Genomic DNA, 14,859 nt, shown 5'->3' on the forward strand with positions numbered 1-14,859 from the left:
TTTCTGCACCAAGTTGGTCAAACTGCAGCATTTCTTCTGCATCCAGGAAATATCATCCCAGGTCTATCTATGCCTGGCTGAAAATCTTCCATGAAAATTACTTTTCATATGGAATCTTTGGTTTTGTGAAAAGAAAGGAAAATGTGAGACTTGGATACAAGCACTGAACAGATGTCTGCTTTACAGAAAGAGATTCAAATTACGTTGAACTTCAAAAAAAATTTGCAACCCCAAACTTTTCTAACTTGGGGACTTCCATTTCCACATCTTCTGTGCAACTCCAATCTGCACTAATAGGAAAAATGATTTCAGATGTCTTCTCAGTAGCCACCTGTATCAAATTGGTGATTTGATAGAGTTGGACTCGATGATGCCTGTGGGTCCCTTCCAACTCAGGATATTGTCTGACTCTATGAAATCATGCAATTTTTACTCTGTGTTGTTAGGCTACAGACAAATTGGATCTCTAATTACTATATTTAGTATTTTTTTTAATTACTCTACAAGTAGGAATGACACAACACCAAGAACAATGTTGACTTTCACCCTCTGCCCTATACAATGTTCAGTCTACCCTCTGATACTGTAAGAGACTGTGAAATGAAAAGGAAAATAAAATAATGAAAAGGAAAATAAAATAAAATAAAATAAAATAAAATAAAATAAAATAAAATAAAATAAAATAAAATAAAATAAAATAAAATAAAATAAAATAAAATAAAATAAAATAAAATAAAAAAATAAAATAAAATAATAAAATAAAATAAAAATGTAGCTTAATGAATCACAAAGTGAGAGTGACTTAAATATGAGACTATCCAAAATTGCCCCAAGAAACAAGTGTCATTGTCATTATGTGCAGTGGGCCTCTTTCCGACTCATAGGAAATGGGGCACCATTTGCCATCCTGGGTTTGGATGCTCGGGTCTCCAATCAAAGAAACCAACCCTGGCTCATATTTATGACTGCTATTATTATTGCTCTGCATTCCTACAGTGCAGTTAAGGCTTTGCAAAGCATTGTGAAGTTAACTTCAGACACAGCCCCATTACGGAAGCTGGCCGAGCAGCTGTTCTCACCCCCTGTCAACACAGCAGAGGAATATTTAGGTGAATTAGGGAGGGAAGAGAAAGCTGTGAGAGTCTGCAGAAGGAGTACTGAGCAGGTGGAGGAAAGAAGGAAAATAGGCCTTCGTGGGCATGATGAAGTTGTAGCCCAGGCGTCTCACTTGCAGAGCGGCAGGGAAGCAGCTTTTATTATGCGTGCACGCTGGCACCAAAGTGCTGAGTCGGCAGAAACTCCCTGGGAGGAGCAGCGTGGCGGCTCCGGTGAGTGGGGGGCCACAATGCCGTAGATCAGCTGAGGTATTTTTAACAATTATTTTTATATAAACAGCTCTGAACTTGAGGAGCTCCATGTAAATGGGAAGCAGTGGGGCTTGTAATTAGATTTGTGTACACTTTCATAAATTGCTGGGAAACATCAAAGCCGTGATAGAAGGCTGTGGTGCACTTTATTTCCTTCTTCTGTTCTTCTGTTAATTGAATGGTTGATGTGTGGATAGGAAGTGTTGGCTTCGCGGAGTACTATTTACAGACCCGCTGACAGCTGCACTGTGAAAATTAACAGGAACAGAGCAGCCTCTGTCACAGCTCTTCCCATGAGGGACTTGCTTCAAATTGGATCATTTCTTTCATAGGAGAAACTTTCCTCATCTCTCCTCCTTTCTTCACAAACACACACACATCCAGCTGCACAATCCAATTCTCCCTCTGGGCTCATGGCAGCCTTTAGTGCTTGGAAGAAGGGTTTGTCATTTCCACGAAGTTGGGAGAGTTCAGCTCCTTCACAACTTGTAGCATGTTACACTTCCAACAAAACATATCTTCAGGAAATCAACCAAATTAGTCACTTAAGCAAAAGTGGGAGCGGGGCGTGTGAAGCCACAGCTTCATGTTTGCATGTCTCACCTCAACAAGAGCAAACTCTTCACCCTTGTAGAGACTCTTATTTGGCTTCCTCTGTATAACAACTCTGTGGTGATTTTTACCACTGGCTACTATTAGAAATGTGGCTATCATCAGCCCTGCATGGAATAGCTCTGTACTGAGCACCATGCATACCTCTTACAGAATAGTTTCTACGTCCAGTAGCTTATCAACCAAGGCCAGGGCTGACATGACTGAATTACACCAAAGTGATGGTCAAACTATAAAACTTCAGTGTCATCACTAATATTCTCATCTACGCTTCTCTTAGAGTTAATGTCCCTCACAACTCAGAGGGACATCTGTTGGTCTCAAGTAACTGATGGCTTAGAATAGACAAGAAAAATGGCTGCAAGTAGGTCATATGAATGCTCCCTTAAGGGCCCAGACACTAGATGGAAATTAAGAGGAAAAAAGGAAAAAAAAGGAATACAGTGACTGAGAATGAGCAAGTCTTACAATTAGTAGATTTAGTCAGTTTCTAGTCAAAGTCACAGCAATTCTTGTTCCTGATCCAGCAGAGAAGTAATTTACTAGTGGATTCTTAGGTAACTATATTTTAATTTAAGTCTGGAAAATGTAGAATTAAGAAGGCCAAACTTAAAGACATCAGTCCACCACCTCACTTCCCAGGAGTTTCTTCAAAATATCTAGGTAAGAAACAGAACTTTAGACAAATCCATAATACAAATAGATAACAACTAGACAGACCATGATTCAGAGTATTAATTAACCAACAAAATTTAGTCTCATCTGGATGCCAGCAGGGCTTCCAGTCCTCAGTTAATAAAAGCCACCTTGTGCCAGTCCGCACATGGATAGAGTTGCTGACACCCTCAGGCTGGCAGGTTAAATAGGAAACTTGGAAAGTCATTAGCTATGTTTTACATGAATACAGAAAGATGAGGTGGAGGAGATTTTCAAAGGTAACTGGTGAAAGTTAATGATTTTGGCATGTAAGTGCCCTCCATGTCTCCCAGCTGAATTTGCACTAAATTTACTTGCCTGAGGTCACTGAGGTGGAGTGGGCTATCATCACCACAAGTCTATCTCCTCAAATGTAGAAGGTTGAGGCTTCATTTTACACTGTGATGCTGGAGGAGCTAATGGAAAAGAGTGGAGATGACAACTCAGACTTGTTTTTTTCTATTCTTTGTTGATCTTCTGCTCTGTAAAAAAGCATACATGCCAAGTAATGGCTTTCTGTAACACACAGACTGGCTTAATTAACTCGGGAATGGACACAACACATCCATTCCTTCTATTAAAAAATAACATCACATTAGGAGTCCATTCATAGCTCAACAGCAGTAGGCCTGGCCCTCCTTTCAGTAATGAATTATTTTTATGAATATGCTACCTAAACACCATTTATAAAGTCATGTGTTGGCCATTGGTATGAAAGAAGCAACAAGCCACCTAATACCGGGATGTTAATTTGCAGTCATTTATTCTATCTAAATCCTGTGATTCCTTATAGCTGAGGCTTGTTTTCCTCTGGGCAGCAGGTTAGGACCAGAGGGGGACTTGGGTTCATGGACTGTCCCACCCCACAGCTGCCACTAAGACAGCTGATTTCACGTCCTTTGGGCCGGCAGTGTCCCAGTATTAACATAATTCCCTTTAATAATTTCTATATAAAATAAAATCACAGGACCATGTTCCCTGCCTCCCCCCTTGTTCCATAAATGAACTAATAAATCACATGTTTCAGGGTCCCAGAATAGAAATCCAGGCAGCCCGGCTGCCTGACAGGGGGTATGAATCATACTGGCGCCGAAGACGGCCTTTGGGGGCCGGAGCACTCATCAGAGCTGCTTTTCTTCTCCAGTCACATCGCCGTAGCTGTGCAGGCATCTGGCAGGACAGTGAAGAGACCTGTGGGATGTGACGGGCTTTGCTGGCCATCCTCCCCGGCCTCCTCACTACACCTCTTCCCTCCACACCACAGGATTCAGGGCCTCCAAATGGGATAAGAGGCGTAGCTGCTGGTGAGCCGCGCAGCCTCACCCTAGGCAGAAGGAGCTAATTGGCACTGTAACACCTCTTCGCAGGTCCAAGGGGGTTTAGGAACTTAAATCAGCAGTCGTGGAGGTGGCTGGGGAAAAGCCGGCACAGGACTGTGCCACAGCCCTGTGTTGCCCAAGTGAGGCCCCGTGAGACTTACCACATTTAACCCCTGTCTCATCTGGATGAGATTAGGAGCTGGGAAGGGGGCTAAAATAATATGCAAGCACTGACTTTTTTAGGAGATCAGACCAATTTACATGACATAAAACACTCCCTGCCCAGCAAAGGAGTTCCCAGCTTTCTGGAGAGTGCTCTAGCGGCCAGCACTGCTGTCCTGTAATAAGGATATGTTCTTCCTGCCACAGAGAAGAGTGAAGGTGTCAGCATTAGCTCCTTACCACTCTTCTTGCTTTGAGGGGGGTTTCTTTCTTACTCCATCTCCCCTTCTTTCTTTTGCTCCAAGCCTCATTTAAATCACTGGAACCGTCTCTTTTATTTTAGCGGCCTCTGGATCAAGTTTAAATTTCTCTGGATGCTTCTCCTTGTTCCTCTTTAAACCGCTCCTACCTGGCCCTGCTCAGACATGTGATCTGCATTGGTATTGGTGATCTGTATGGAAGGTAGAGAGACCTTAGCATTGGGCAGATTACTATCCTGTTCCAAAATAGAGAACTGTGATTCAATGGTTATTTATCCAAATGGGTTATGCAAAGATCAAAATGAATCTTTAAAGGGCAAAAATATGTTTAGATCAAAACAATAACTTTCGAATAAGATCCTTGATCAAAATCTACAGAAATTTACAATTGTAAATCATCTTATCAAACACCCATGTCTTTGCCTCAGATGTTCCCTGGCAAATGAAATCAGGTAGGGAAATATGCTTGACTTGCCATTCTAAAGGTCTTTGTGGTACCCACAGGGAACAGTGGCTGCCAAGTCTCACACAGCAGCAAGGAGACATTGCAATCTTGGTGAAGTGGGATGCAATGCACGTAGATCTTTCAGCACAAACAAATTTCTTGTGCTTTCAAAGCCACCAAACTGGAGCTTTACACTAGTTCATCTCATAGTTTCAGTTCACCGCGTTTCACCATACTAAAGCATGCAAGTACCTCCCTGCAAACATATATATGTGTCAATTAATGACCCTGTAGTTGTACAGTGCTTTGGGGTCTTCAGTTTAAACATGCCTCAAATGCAAATTCTTTTGCTATCCCTGTCACGCAACACGCTTTACGCTGCAACAGTCCAAAGTGGTACAGCCTGACAGTGATCTGGGGTGCCCTGTTGAGTGCAGCATGTTTGCAGCTCAGTGCCACTGCGGTATTCTTCTGCATCACATGCACACTTGAAATGTATCTGGTTGTGGTGCTACTGTGCTGTGACAACAGGCAGTTCACTTTATAGCAGTGGAATTATTCTACTTCTGTTGTTTTCATCCTTTTCTATTTAGATTGAAGGAGAGGTACTGTCTCTTTTAAGTTGTGATCATTCAGACACTAGCTTTAATGGGGTTCTATACTGCAGCTACCAAATAGTTTTTCAATAGTAATAATAATTTATAAAAAAAAAAAAAAAAAAAAAAAAAAAAACAACTATGGCATGACAGTATTTGTCATTGCTAGAATATTTCCATGGAAAGTACATTTTTAATAAATATAGAACTAAAACTACATTATCTTCCAAACCATGTTACTCCTAATGGGAAAGAGAAACCTACTTTTTTTTTTTTTAATTCTGTTTTGTAGGTTTTCTTCAAATAGACAAAAAAAATTATTTATTGCTTTCATATTTCTAAATAGCAGGAAAGAATTTCCAGCCTACTGGTGTAACAACACTTACCATTTCATGATGCATTAAGGAAGGTGAATGAATCTGCGAGGACATAGACTGAGCTGAAAAATGCAGACCTGCTCGAGGAACTCAGCTTTGAAGTTTAGGTTGTTTGGATACCTGACTTTGATCTGAGGGACATACTAATACCTGGGTTATATATCGAGTTCTTTTTAATTAGAATTGGGTACAGTGTCACTAGAAGTCAATGATTCTGTTGCCCTGTGGAAAGCAATAACTTTAGCTCAGAGAGACACCTGCTAAGTAGTGTATGGGCAAGTAAAACCTAAATCAAGCTTCCACTCCAAATAAATTACAACTCTGGAGACCTGTGAAGGGAAGTACCTGCAGCAACTCTCTCTGCTTAGACATTGCATGAAGAATCCCCTCTACCGAGGGAGCAGCATTATCAAAGGGTCTGTCACTCCAGCCCTGGATGAATGCCTCCTTTCTCCACTCTGTCTCTGTCACTCTTGTCTCAAGTGTGTCTAAACCAGCTCTCAGGACCGTACAGTTGAAATCGCTCCTAGTGACTGCTGTCCTACTCATCTTTCAGATGAGACATGAAATTGAAGCCCTGAGTACAGAAAAACATAGCATATCTCACAAGAGGGGAGGGATGTTAGTCCTGGTCTTCTGGCCATCTTCCAGCATGGGTAATTACATCTCTACCTAGCTAAAATTCCCTCTGCTCTACAGTTTTAATTGGACAGTAGTTTCTTTCTCACTTGTCTAAAATCCCAGGTTTGGGTTCAAGCCCCCTTGCTGGCTTATTCAGCAGCACTTTTTTTTAAAGAAGAGATACATGAAATCAACCCTCCCCGTCTCTCCATTCTAGTTTTGCTTTCAAATTTAGGAGACATCATACCAAATGCCCTGATCTGATAGAACCCAAAACAAAGAAGCAAAAAACTCCCCCTTTGGTTTTCGAGGCCTTTTAGGGATCCTTTTGTGAAAATAGGGAAGAGTGCTAAAGCAAAGAATGCTTCAAGGGAAGAGTGCTAAGGCAAAATGTCCAGCATGAGCAACCCCATTCACATGGTGACACTTAAGAAGGTAGTCTGATTGCCTAAATGGGAAGTATCCAGCAGTATCTTTTCATTTAAGCATCTTAGCTGGTACGCATGGATGACATTTTGGAAGCTACTTAGTGGGATCTGCACATTCCAATCTCTTATACTCAAGAGCTTTAGTCACTAGAGCTTTAATGTACAAGCCATTTTAAAATATTTTTGGTCCAACATTTTATTGGCTCCCTTTGAGCTAACCATGAGATAAAAGTCCACCTGTATGAGACAGACATCCCTGCAGTAAAGTACTTAAGTATATGCTTACATCCAATGAGACATTAGTGAAGCTTAAAGTGAAACATGATCTTAATGGCTGTAGTGAATTGGGCCCAAATTCATCAGTTTTGCAAGAAAAATATTTCTAGCCATTTCTAAAGGTAGGTAACATACTGAGTCAGAGAAGACTTACAGGGCTGCCAAAGAAAGTAAAATCAAGAATATATTCTGCAAGGAAACATCTTCACAAAACTGTGCCTATGAATATTGTTCTAGGGAGAGGCAGATTTCCCTGATGCTGTGCAGTATTATTTGGTCTGTTCAAAATATTAAACTTAATTTGTGCATACTCTCCATTTGGAAGGGCATAACTAATGGAAACCAGTCCCAACATCCAGGCAAAAGATTTGTTTTCCTTTGCCTTTAAATGAAATATCAATGGATGGATATTTTATTTTTAGTTGAATATGAAATTTCACAAGCGACCTGTCAAGCTCCTGTTTTCAAGAATGACTTTATTTCACACGTCAAGACAGGCTGGGAAATTAGTTTTTCCCACAGAGGACTCTGATTAGGGATTACAAAGTGAGTGTGGTGCAGGGTGATTTTTCCTCCATCTTTTTCCTCGCCCCGCCAGCCTAGAGAACATCTGACTCTGCTGACTAAGGGGAGCAATTCATTACCACGCACGGGAGGGGGACAGGAAGCAAGATAGTCATATTAAGTAGACTTGCTGGCCCAAGAGAGAATGGGGAAAGCATAATAATACTTAGCCCTTATATTATTCTTTTCATCAGTAGATATCAAAGCACTTGAAAAAGGAGGTTGATTTGATGGGAGAGGAGATAAATGCCAATTCCAAGTAGCCTATTGCAGAGGCACCAGCAGGAAGGCTCACTTTCATAATAGTCTCTTTTGACTGTGGATCTGCAAGGCAGAGAAATAAACAGGTCTTTTCCTTGGTAAAATGCAGAATTAACACAGATCTCAAAGTATATTTCAAACACTATTGATTTACCTACTGTAGCTCTCTTGGGGGTTGGGGAAATGTAATGTCCAGTCCAACAACCAGAGAGAGCAAGGGTGAGGCTTATGTATTACTAATAAATGACCAAGCAGACAGGACCTATTGCCTTTGTCAGCAGACAACGGTTGATTTACACCATGGTTTAACTGCTCACAGAAGCAATAAATAGCCCAGATGAAGTGCTCTGTAGTTTTTACCCCATTGAAAATTGGCCCATTCTGTGGTATTTCTAATGTTATCTAGTGGATTATGGGGAGTCACTGGAGTAGAAAGTAATCTTGTGGCTGCTTTAGATGAATGCTGTTTGGCTCCTTTGCTAAAAATCCTTCACTGGGTGGCCTGGTAGAGTTCACTGCCTGATTTAGAGTTCAGGCTGTGTGTAAGAGCTGCACATGAGGAACCACATATAGAAAGCATTGATCCCAAAGTCAATGTTCATATTCAAGAGCAGAGCAGCATCTCTGTTGGCTACTTATCTTTAACTGCTTGCATGTACATCTCATTGCAGCGTGCTCTGAAAAAAAAAAAAAAAAGAAAAAAAAAAGCTGCCTTTTCTATTCCTTCTTTGTAGTCTGTGTTCTAACTTGATTCTTTTTGCCAATGGCCTTTCTGCCCTGTGTATATGATAGTGGTGTTCAAAGAGGCCCGAAGTCCTGCTGTGACAGGCAACCCAGAAAAACATCTCATAAGAGGCAGTCTTGGATCCCATTGGGTCAAACGGCTGCTGTGCAGTCACTGTGACTCACATCAGGAGGGAAGAACACTCCAGGGGCAAGAATTTCATATGGAGCTTACCCACGTTTTCATGATGTCATTTACAATAAAGGCTTGGTTTTCAAAAACGTGAGGGATCAGCAATTTCCTGAGGCAGGTCTCCAGCCCTAAGACTTCCAGGGCAAACAGAGATAGAAAGAAAAGGCAAAGGAAGAAGACACCAACTTATTTACACTTCTCCGTTCTGCTATCTAGAACAGGTCACATCTTTAAAACCCATTTACAGAGATGAATACTCGTTCAGATTATTCAGTCTGAAAATTCTCCATACTGTATTGTGCCCACCATGCTGCAGCCTCTGCTCTGCAAACCATAACAACAGCTCTGAACAGCCCAATCTGCTGTGGACCACTGCCTCCTTCCAATACAGCTACAAATAGCTTTAAATGATTAGATTCAGGTTACCAAACAGTCTCTTGGATCAGGGTTAATTAAATGAGTGTTGAAATCTAATTAAGGACTGGTCCAGGTGATAATTAGCAGGAAATGTATGCATTAAAATATTCATTTGTCGATGAGCTGCAATTAAGAGTGTGATTTGGGGAAGGATCAATAACTACATCGTGTGATTTAAAAAAAAATAAAATGAAAAGTTGCCCAGTCTTGAGCAGAAATGCAGGGGAATCTTGGCTGATTTTTTTTTTTCTCCACTCCCCCTTCACTCCTGTGTTCTGTTTTGCTCTCTTAATAACTTCTGAAGACTGCTCTCCACCCTTGAATAGAGCATTCATCTCTCCCTGCCTTTGTTTTCCTGAAGCACTTCTTTCAACCCCTTGTTCTTCACCACATTGTTCAAGTGGGTTATAGATTTATTAGAGAAAGAGTAACAGGTCAAAAAGAAAGATTCTTTGCCAATGAAAATCACTTTCTCCCAGAGCAGTCTGCTAATCCAGGGGAACATTGCTCATTGTGTGGCCTTAGATTGTTTTCTGTTTTAGAGAGTTAATTCCTCAACTCCTTATTCATAACTGAGGATCTGGAGAGGCTATTGAATATGCAAAGCCTGGACTTATATATATGTATGTCCATGGTTGTTGTTTACTACACTATTCCCAATTTGTCACGGAGCAACTCTTCTTTCCCTGAGACACTTTTTTTCTAGTCATGAGTACATAGGTGTGTAGGTAAGCAAATTAACTACACTCCCCTTGTGCAATCCCATGTAATCCCACCTCTGAAGGAAAACAGAGGGCCCCACAACAGCCTAGCTCTTCTGGAACGGAATTGGTGCTCCCCTATTGCCGTCTCCCCGCTGACTGTATTTCCATCAGTGAATACCAGTGTGTCAAAAGGGAAGCGTACCATGGGAACACGATGATTTCAGCTGCTTTTTGTCAGTCTCCTGACAGCTCACCTGCCCTTCTCCCCAGGCGCGGTGGCAGCCCAGCTCCTGAGGCAACTGTCTGCCTGCTGTCGGGGCTGCATCCCCATCCCCCTGGGGACACCACACTGTAGGGAATCAAGCAACCCATGCAGTGAGGAAGGCCTTGGAGCCAGCCAAAACAATCTCAGTGCATGCCTTCCTAAGCAGGTCTATTTCTTCCCATCTCCTCCTCCTATCAGAAATTTAAGAATTGTTGTCACTGACCTTTCATCTCATTTTGGGAAGGAGAGAGAGCCCTTTCATTCCCCAAACCTCTACATTTTTCAGACTCCTGCAGCCAGCTCTCATGATCATCAGTAGTTCTGCAGCAGTGTTGACTGCAGACAGAACCCAAACATTGTATAACTTGCCCAGAAAAATGTAGCATTACATTTGGGCTCTTTTGTGGTAGCCTCTCTTTTCCCTACTGTTCAGGGATGGAGAACTCAGGTCCTATTTTTGCTCCCCTGATTTAACAGTGCTGACTAGATGCTGCTTGGTGAGGGGACTTTTGCCCTACCCAGCATACTGAATCCTGTCTCCAAGGCTAGGCAGGGCTTTCTCACTGGACGTAGGGGTTACAAGACACCACAGTGTGGAAGAGTGATCCATCTTAGTGGTCTGGCATGCACAGAGCTAACACATTCCATCAAAGTCCGCCAATTCACAAATCCCACAACATAACTCCAGCAAAAACTTCTACATTTTGCTGCACTGAGTCCAGATCCTCACCCTCTGCTGAGAGCAAACAGGCCAGAAGGTTTTCTACAGTTTGAAAGAGTAAGGCAAAAACTTTTGCAGAGAGAATATTTATGACAGCCTAGAAGTTTGAATTTTGGAGGAAACTAGGAACTGGGCTGCCGGCCTCAGTTGTTCACCCCCCAGAGAGTCCTTTCCTTCCTGATGCCCTTAGCCTCTTGCAAAGGTCCATTACAAAAGGCCAAAAAGTTGTGTGGGGAAAATCAGCACCAGCGGGATCCCACACTGCCTAGTCCGTGTGTGCTGTATGGATTGCATGAGCTGATGTGTACCTGACTAATTCCCTTGCATGTCTCCTTTTGTTTCCTGTCCTGCAGGGAGCCTCTTCAAGCCTGGTGGTGAAGTTTGCGGATACGGACAAGGAGCGTACAATGAGGCGCATGCAGCAAATGGCGGGGCAAATGGGCATGTTCAACCCCATGGCCATCCAGTTTGGAGCCTATGGCGCCTATGCACAGGCAGTAAGTATAAACATTGGCTCTATGCATGTTCACAGGGACAGGGATAGCACAAAAATACATGTGAGCGGAGAAACAAGTACAACAGCAAAATAGGAGCCAGTAATTTCTTCATTAGTTGAATGATGGGAGCAAACTGAGCTGTGTCATCATAAAATGGAAAAGCAGATATATACACACACACAGTTCTGATTCCCCAAAGCAATATTGTTTAAGCACACTGGGAAAACGCGTCAGCTATTCAAAGCAGTGTTGTGATGTTTAACTTTTGGTATCCGTCTTACACACCTAACCTGGACACTGGGCCTCTGGGACAACTCACAACTGGACAGGGAGCTGGACTTCTGACATAGCCCCAGTATGGATGCTTCTACCATAATGCTTCTACCATACGTACCTTTCCTTAGGCTAAAAATAGGGAGGAAAAAGGGGGGAGGAAGAGGGAGGGATGCAGCATCTGTGCCCTCATGTAGCAGGGGAATAAACGAGGGATACCCATGGGCAGCTGGGGACAAACATCTGCAGAGGTTTTCAAGCAAAAATGTGGCTGCAGCATTATGCTACAGGCATCAGTCAGGCAGCTGAAGAGGTCATAAAGATAGCACTGTCCTGATGCTCTGGACATCTCTTCTTAACTGCACTCTTCTTAGCTATATTCATTTTTAATCTAGACTAATTCCTATAATTGCCATGATAAAAGAGTCAGCCCAGAGTTATACTGATACAAAAGAAGATGAGGTCTGCATCCTTACACCATAAAAGTTCCCTCCATCTATTTCTCACTAGACAATACAGGACATTCTGAGGATAGGTGCTTGAGTGAGGTGCTTCATTTATCTCTGAAGAAGGAGTGGAAACAATTCCTGGGGCTGCTCCCACTCCCCTTGAAACCTTGAAACCAATGAATATTTTTCCTATCGACTTCTGTGAAAACAGAATTGGACCCTTTTTTTTTTTTTTTTTTTTTCCTGGTAAATATGCTAATAAGGGGGAAAGAATAAGTTTTAGATCTTGACCCATTGGATATGACAAGCTGGTGACACCAATTACCCTGGGGACTTCAGAGCTGTCTAAATGATGGGATCACATTTCCGTGTGGCGCCTGTACACCCAGAGCCTGCTCAGATGCTGTCTCTCAATCAGCATCCCTATCTGTGTCTCTCCCTATCTGCTTCATCTCGCAGGCTCACACAAAAGGAAAGGAAGGGAGCGCCAAGGCTGTGTGACGTTCCCTCGGTCCCGATTAATCCACCCCGGACTGCTGGCTCTTAGATATCAGGGTGATTGGCACCTCGTAAATGCCAGCGGGAGATGGAGAGATCGATAGCGTGAGAGGGAATGGGGGGGCAGTTTTATTCAGCCCGAACTGAAGTTTAAGCGCTAAGGCAAGTCAAGAGGAGGGAAGGTGAAACGGTGAAAATGCAAGAGCAGGACAGCAGTGACAGCTGTTGCCAATGCCACCAGCAACTTGTGTGACCTTGGGTGAGTCATTTGACCCCCTGGTCTCGTTTTCCCATCTACAAATGAAGATGATGACCAGATTTATTTATGTTCCAGTCTCCCTCAGGGACATGGCTCTCTCTCATGCCATCTCTCCACGGGTCTCTCACACATGGACCTGGTGGTAATGCAAGTTTAAGAACTGCCTCAGTGCTTAATAGTGAGGTCAGGACTAGCATGAGACACTGATTTGTACTCAGAGCATGTCTTCCTGGCTATCCCACTGCAGTCCAGCCCTGACTGACATCTCCAGATGAGTTCCCAAGCAGTCCTACAAGAGCTGGTTATCCAGCAGCTTCTAGTGGCTCGCCCCATGGAGCAGGTTGTGGTGTCCCTAAGCAGTGGGTGCCTGCTGAGTCCCCCAGAGAGGTACCCTCACCCCATCCACTTCACCAGGACCGAATTAGCTCCTACCCAGAGGTTTCCATGCATCAAGGTGGCCAGTTCAGCAGAAACCCACACGGTGCTCTTGTTTGAGAGATGAGTGGGCAGCCCTGGATTTACAAATCAAGCAGCGCCACTGGGGAGAGGTGGCAAGGGTCTCAGTCCATCAGTATTTGACTGACAGTCGTTAGCGTGCTTACCAAGAGTGCTCTGGGCCCAAGCTCCTCTTTAAGTTGCTTCCATAGCAGCTCAGCAAATGGCCGTGTCATGGTTCACTCCCTGCTGCTGCTCCCTGCCAAGCCACTCGACCTCAGCTTAAGCAACCTTAACCTTGATAGCAGCGACGGCCCCGTGTCGGCCGAGCAACTAGTCCTCAGGTTCAGCAGCCATATGGCCTCAGCTCCAGAGGCAACGAAATCAGCAAGCAAAGGGGATTCTCCTCTGCATGAGGTTTTTGCCTCCCCCCTCATGTGCCACCTGCAAGAAAACAGGACAAAGCTTGGCACAAACTCTGTGTGCTGTTTCAGGGTTGCAGAAAGTCACATCAGACCCACCTCACCTCTTCTGTATGCAGCTCAAGGCAAGTCAGCTTTCATGGTTCCCTAAAGCTCCCAGAGTCCCTTTACTAATTTGTTTCAGTTTGTTTGGGTTGTTTCTTTTTCTTTTTTTTTTTTTCTTTCCCCAGCAATGTCTTCCCAGATTCATTTAGCTGCTTCTTTTTTATTATTATTTTTTTTATGAGGCAATTAATTATTTTAGTTTATGCATGTATGGGCACCAGCCCTTTTTGTTGTCAGGTTCCTGTGGATCCACATCAGTTGGGCATCAATTTCTGCAGTCTCAGATAAAGCCAGCTTGAGGTACAGGTCTGAACTCAGCCTGTAGAGGAGGCTGATGCTAAGCAGCACCACCTTTGATCTGCTACCAGCTGAGAACGAACCTGCAGGCACATACTGCAGCACAATGTACCCTCTTAGATCCTGGTAAGCAGGATGGGGTGGCCAAGCCTGAAATCATGAGCAGTAAAAGTCAAACCAGACTATGAATGGTGGTAGTACAGTCCTGAACAAAATAAGCAGCAGTGGAAGAAATTCCTCCAGCTCTTCTTTCTATGTGGGAAGTGGAAAGTGCTTAGCGACTGTCTCAGGTCACTACTGCCCCACAATGAAGAACAGGAAACATGCAGAGACCAAAAAGGGTTGGGAAGATGGGAAAACGCAGAAGAGCTGAGCAAGAACAAAGGAAGGAGCCTTGGAAAGTGACAGATACTGTATAAATTATTTAATTTTTAAATTATTTAAAATAAGATCAAAGTCATAAATCAAGTTTGCATAAAAAATAGGGTGGGAGTGTTAGCCACGGTCTCCTGGCCAAATTCCAGTCGTGGCACTGATTGTATTCTGCAGCAGCGGACAGGCATAGATTTACTGAGTGAAAACGGACAGATGGGGACAGAGGCAGCGCAGACAATGGT

General features: G+C 43.2%; 1 protein-coding gene across 11 annotated transcripts in view; it reads left to right on the plus strand.

The window, feature by feature from the left end:
- Positions 1–14,859, plus strand: part of CELF4 (CUGBP Elav-like family member 4) — a 692,870-nt gene that overhangs the window by 599,161 nt on the left and 78,850 nt on the right. For all 11 annotated transcript variants that reach the window (XR_011805803.1, XM_072031183.1, XM_072031181.1 and 8 more), the window contains exon 6: positions 11,361–11,504. Coding sequence is in view for 10 of the 11 variants with exons in the window: in XM_072031183.1 (XP_071887284.1) it covers positions 11,361–11,504 (144 nt within the window). In the remaining variant the exon portion in view is untranslated. The remainder of the gene's footprint in view (positions 1–11,360; positions 11,505–14,859) is intronic.

This window comes from Anas platyrhynchos, chromosome Z (assembly GCF_047663525.1).
Source record: "Anas platyrhynchos isolate ZD024472 breed Pekin duck chromosome Z, IASCAAS_PekinDuck_T2T, whole genome shotgun sequence".
Lineage (NCBI taxonomy): Eukaryota > Metazoa > Chordata > Aves > Anseriformes > Anatidae > Anas > Anas platyrhynchos.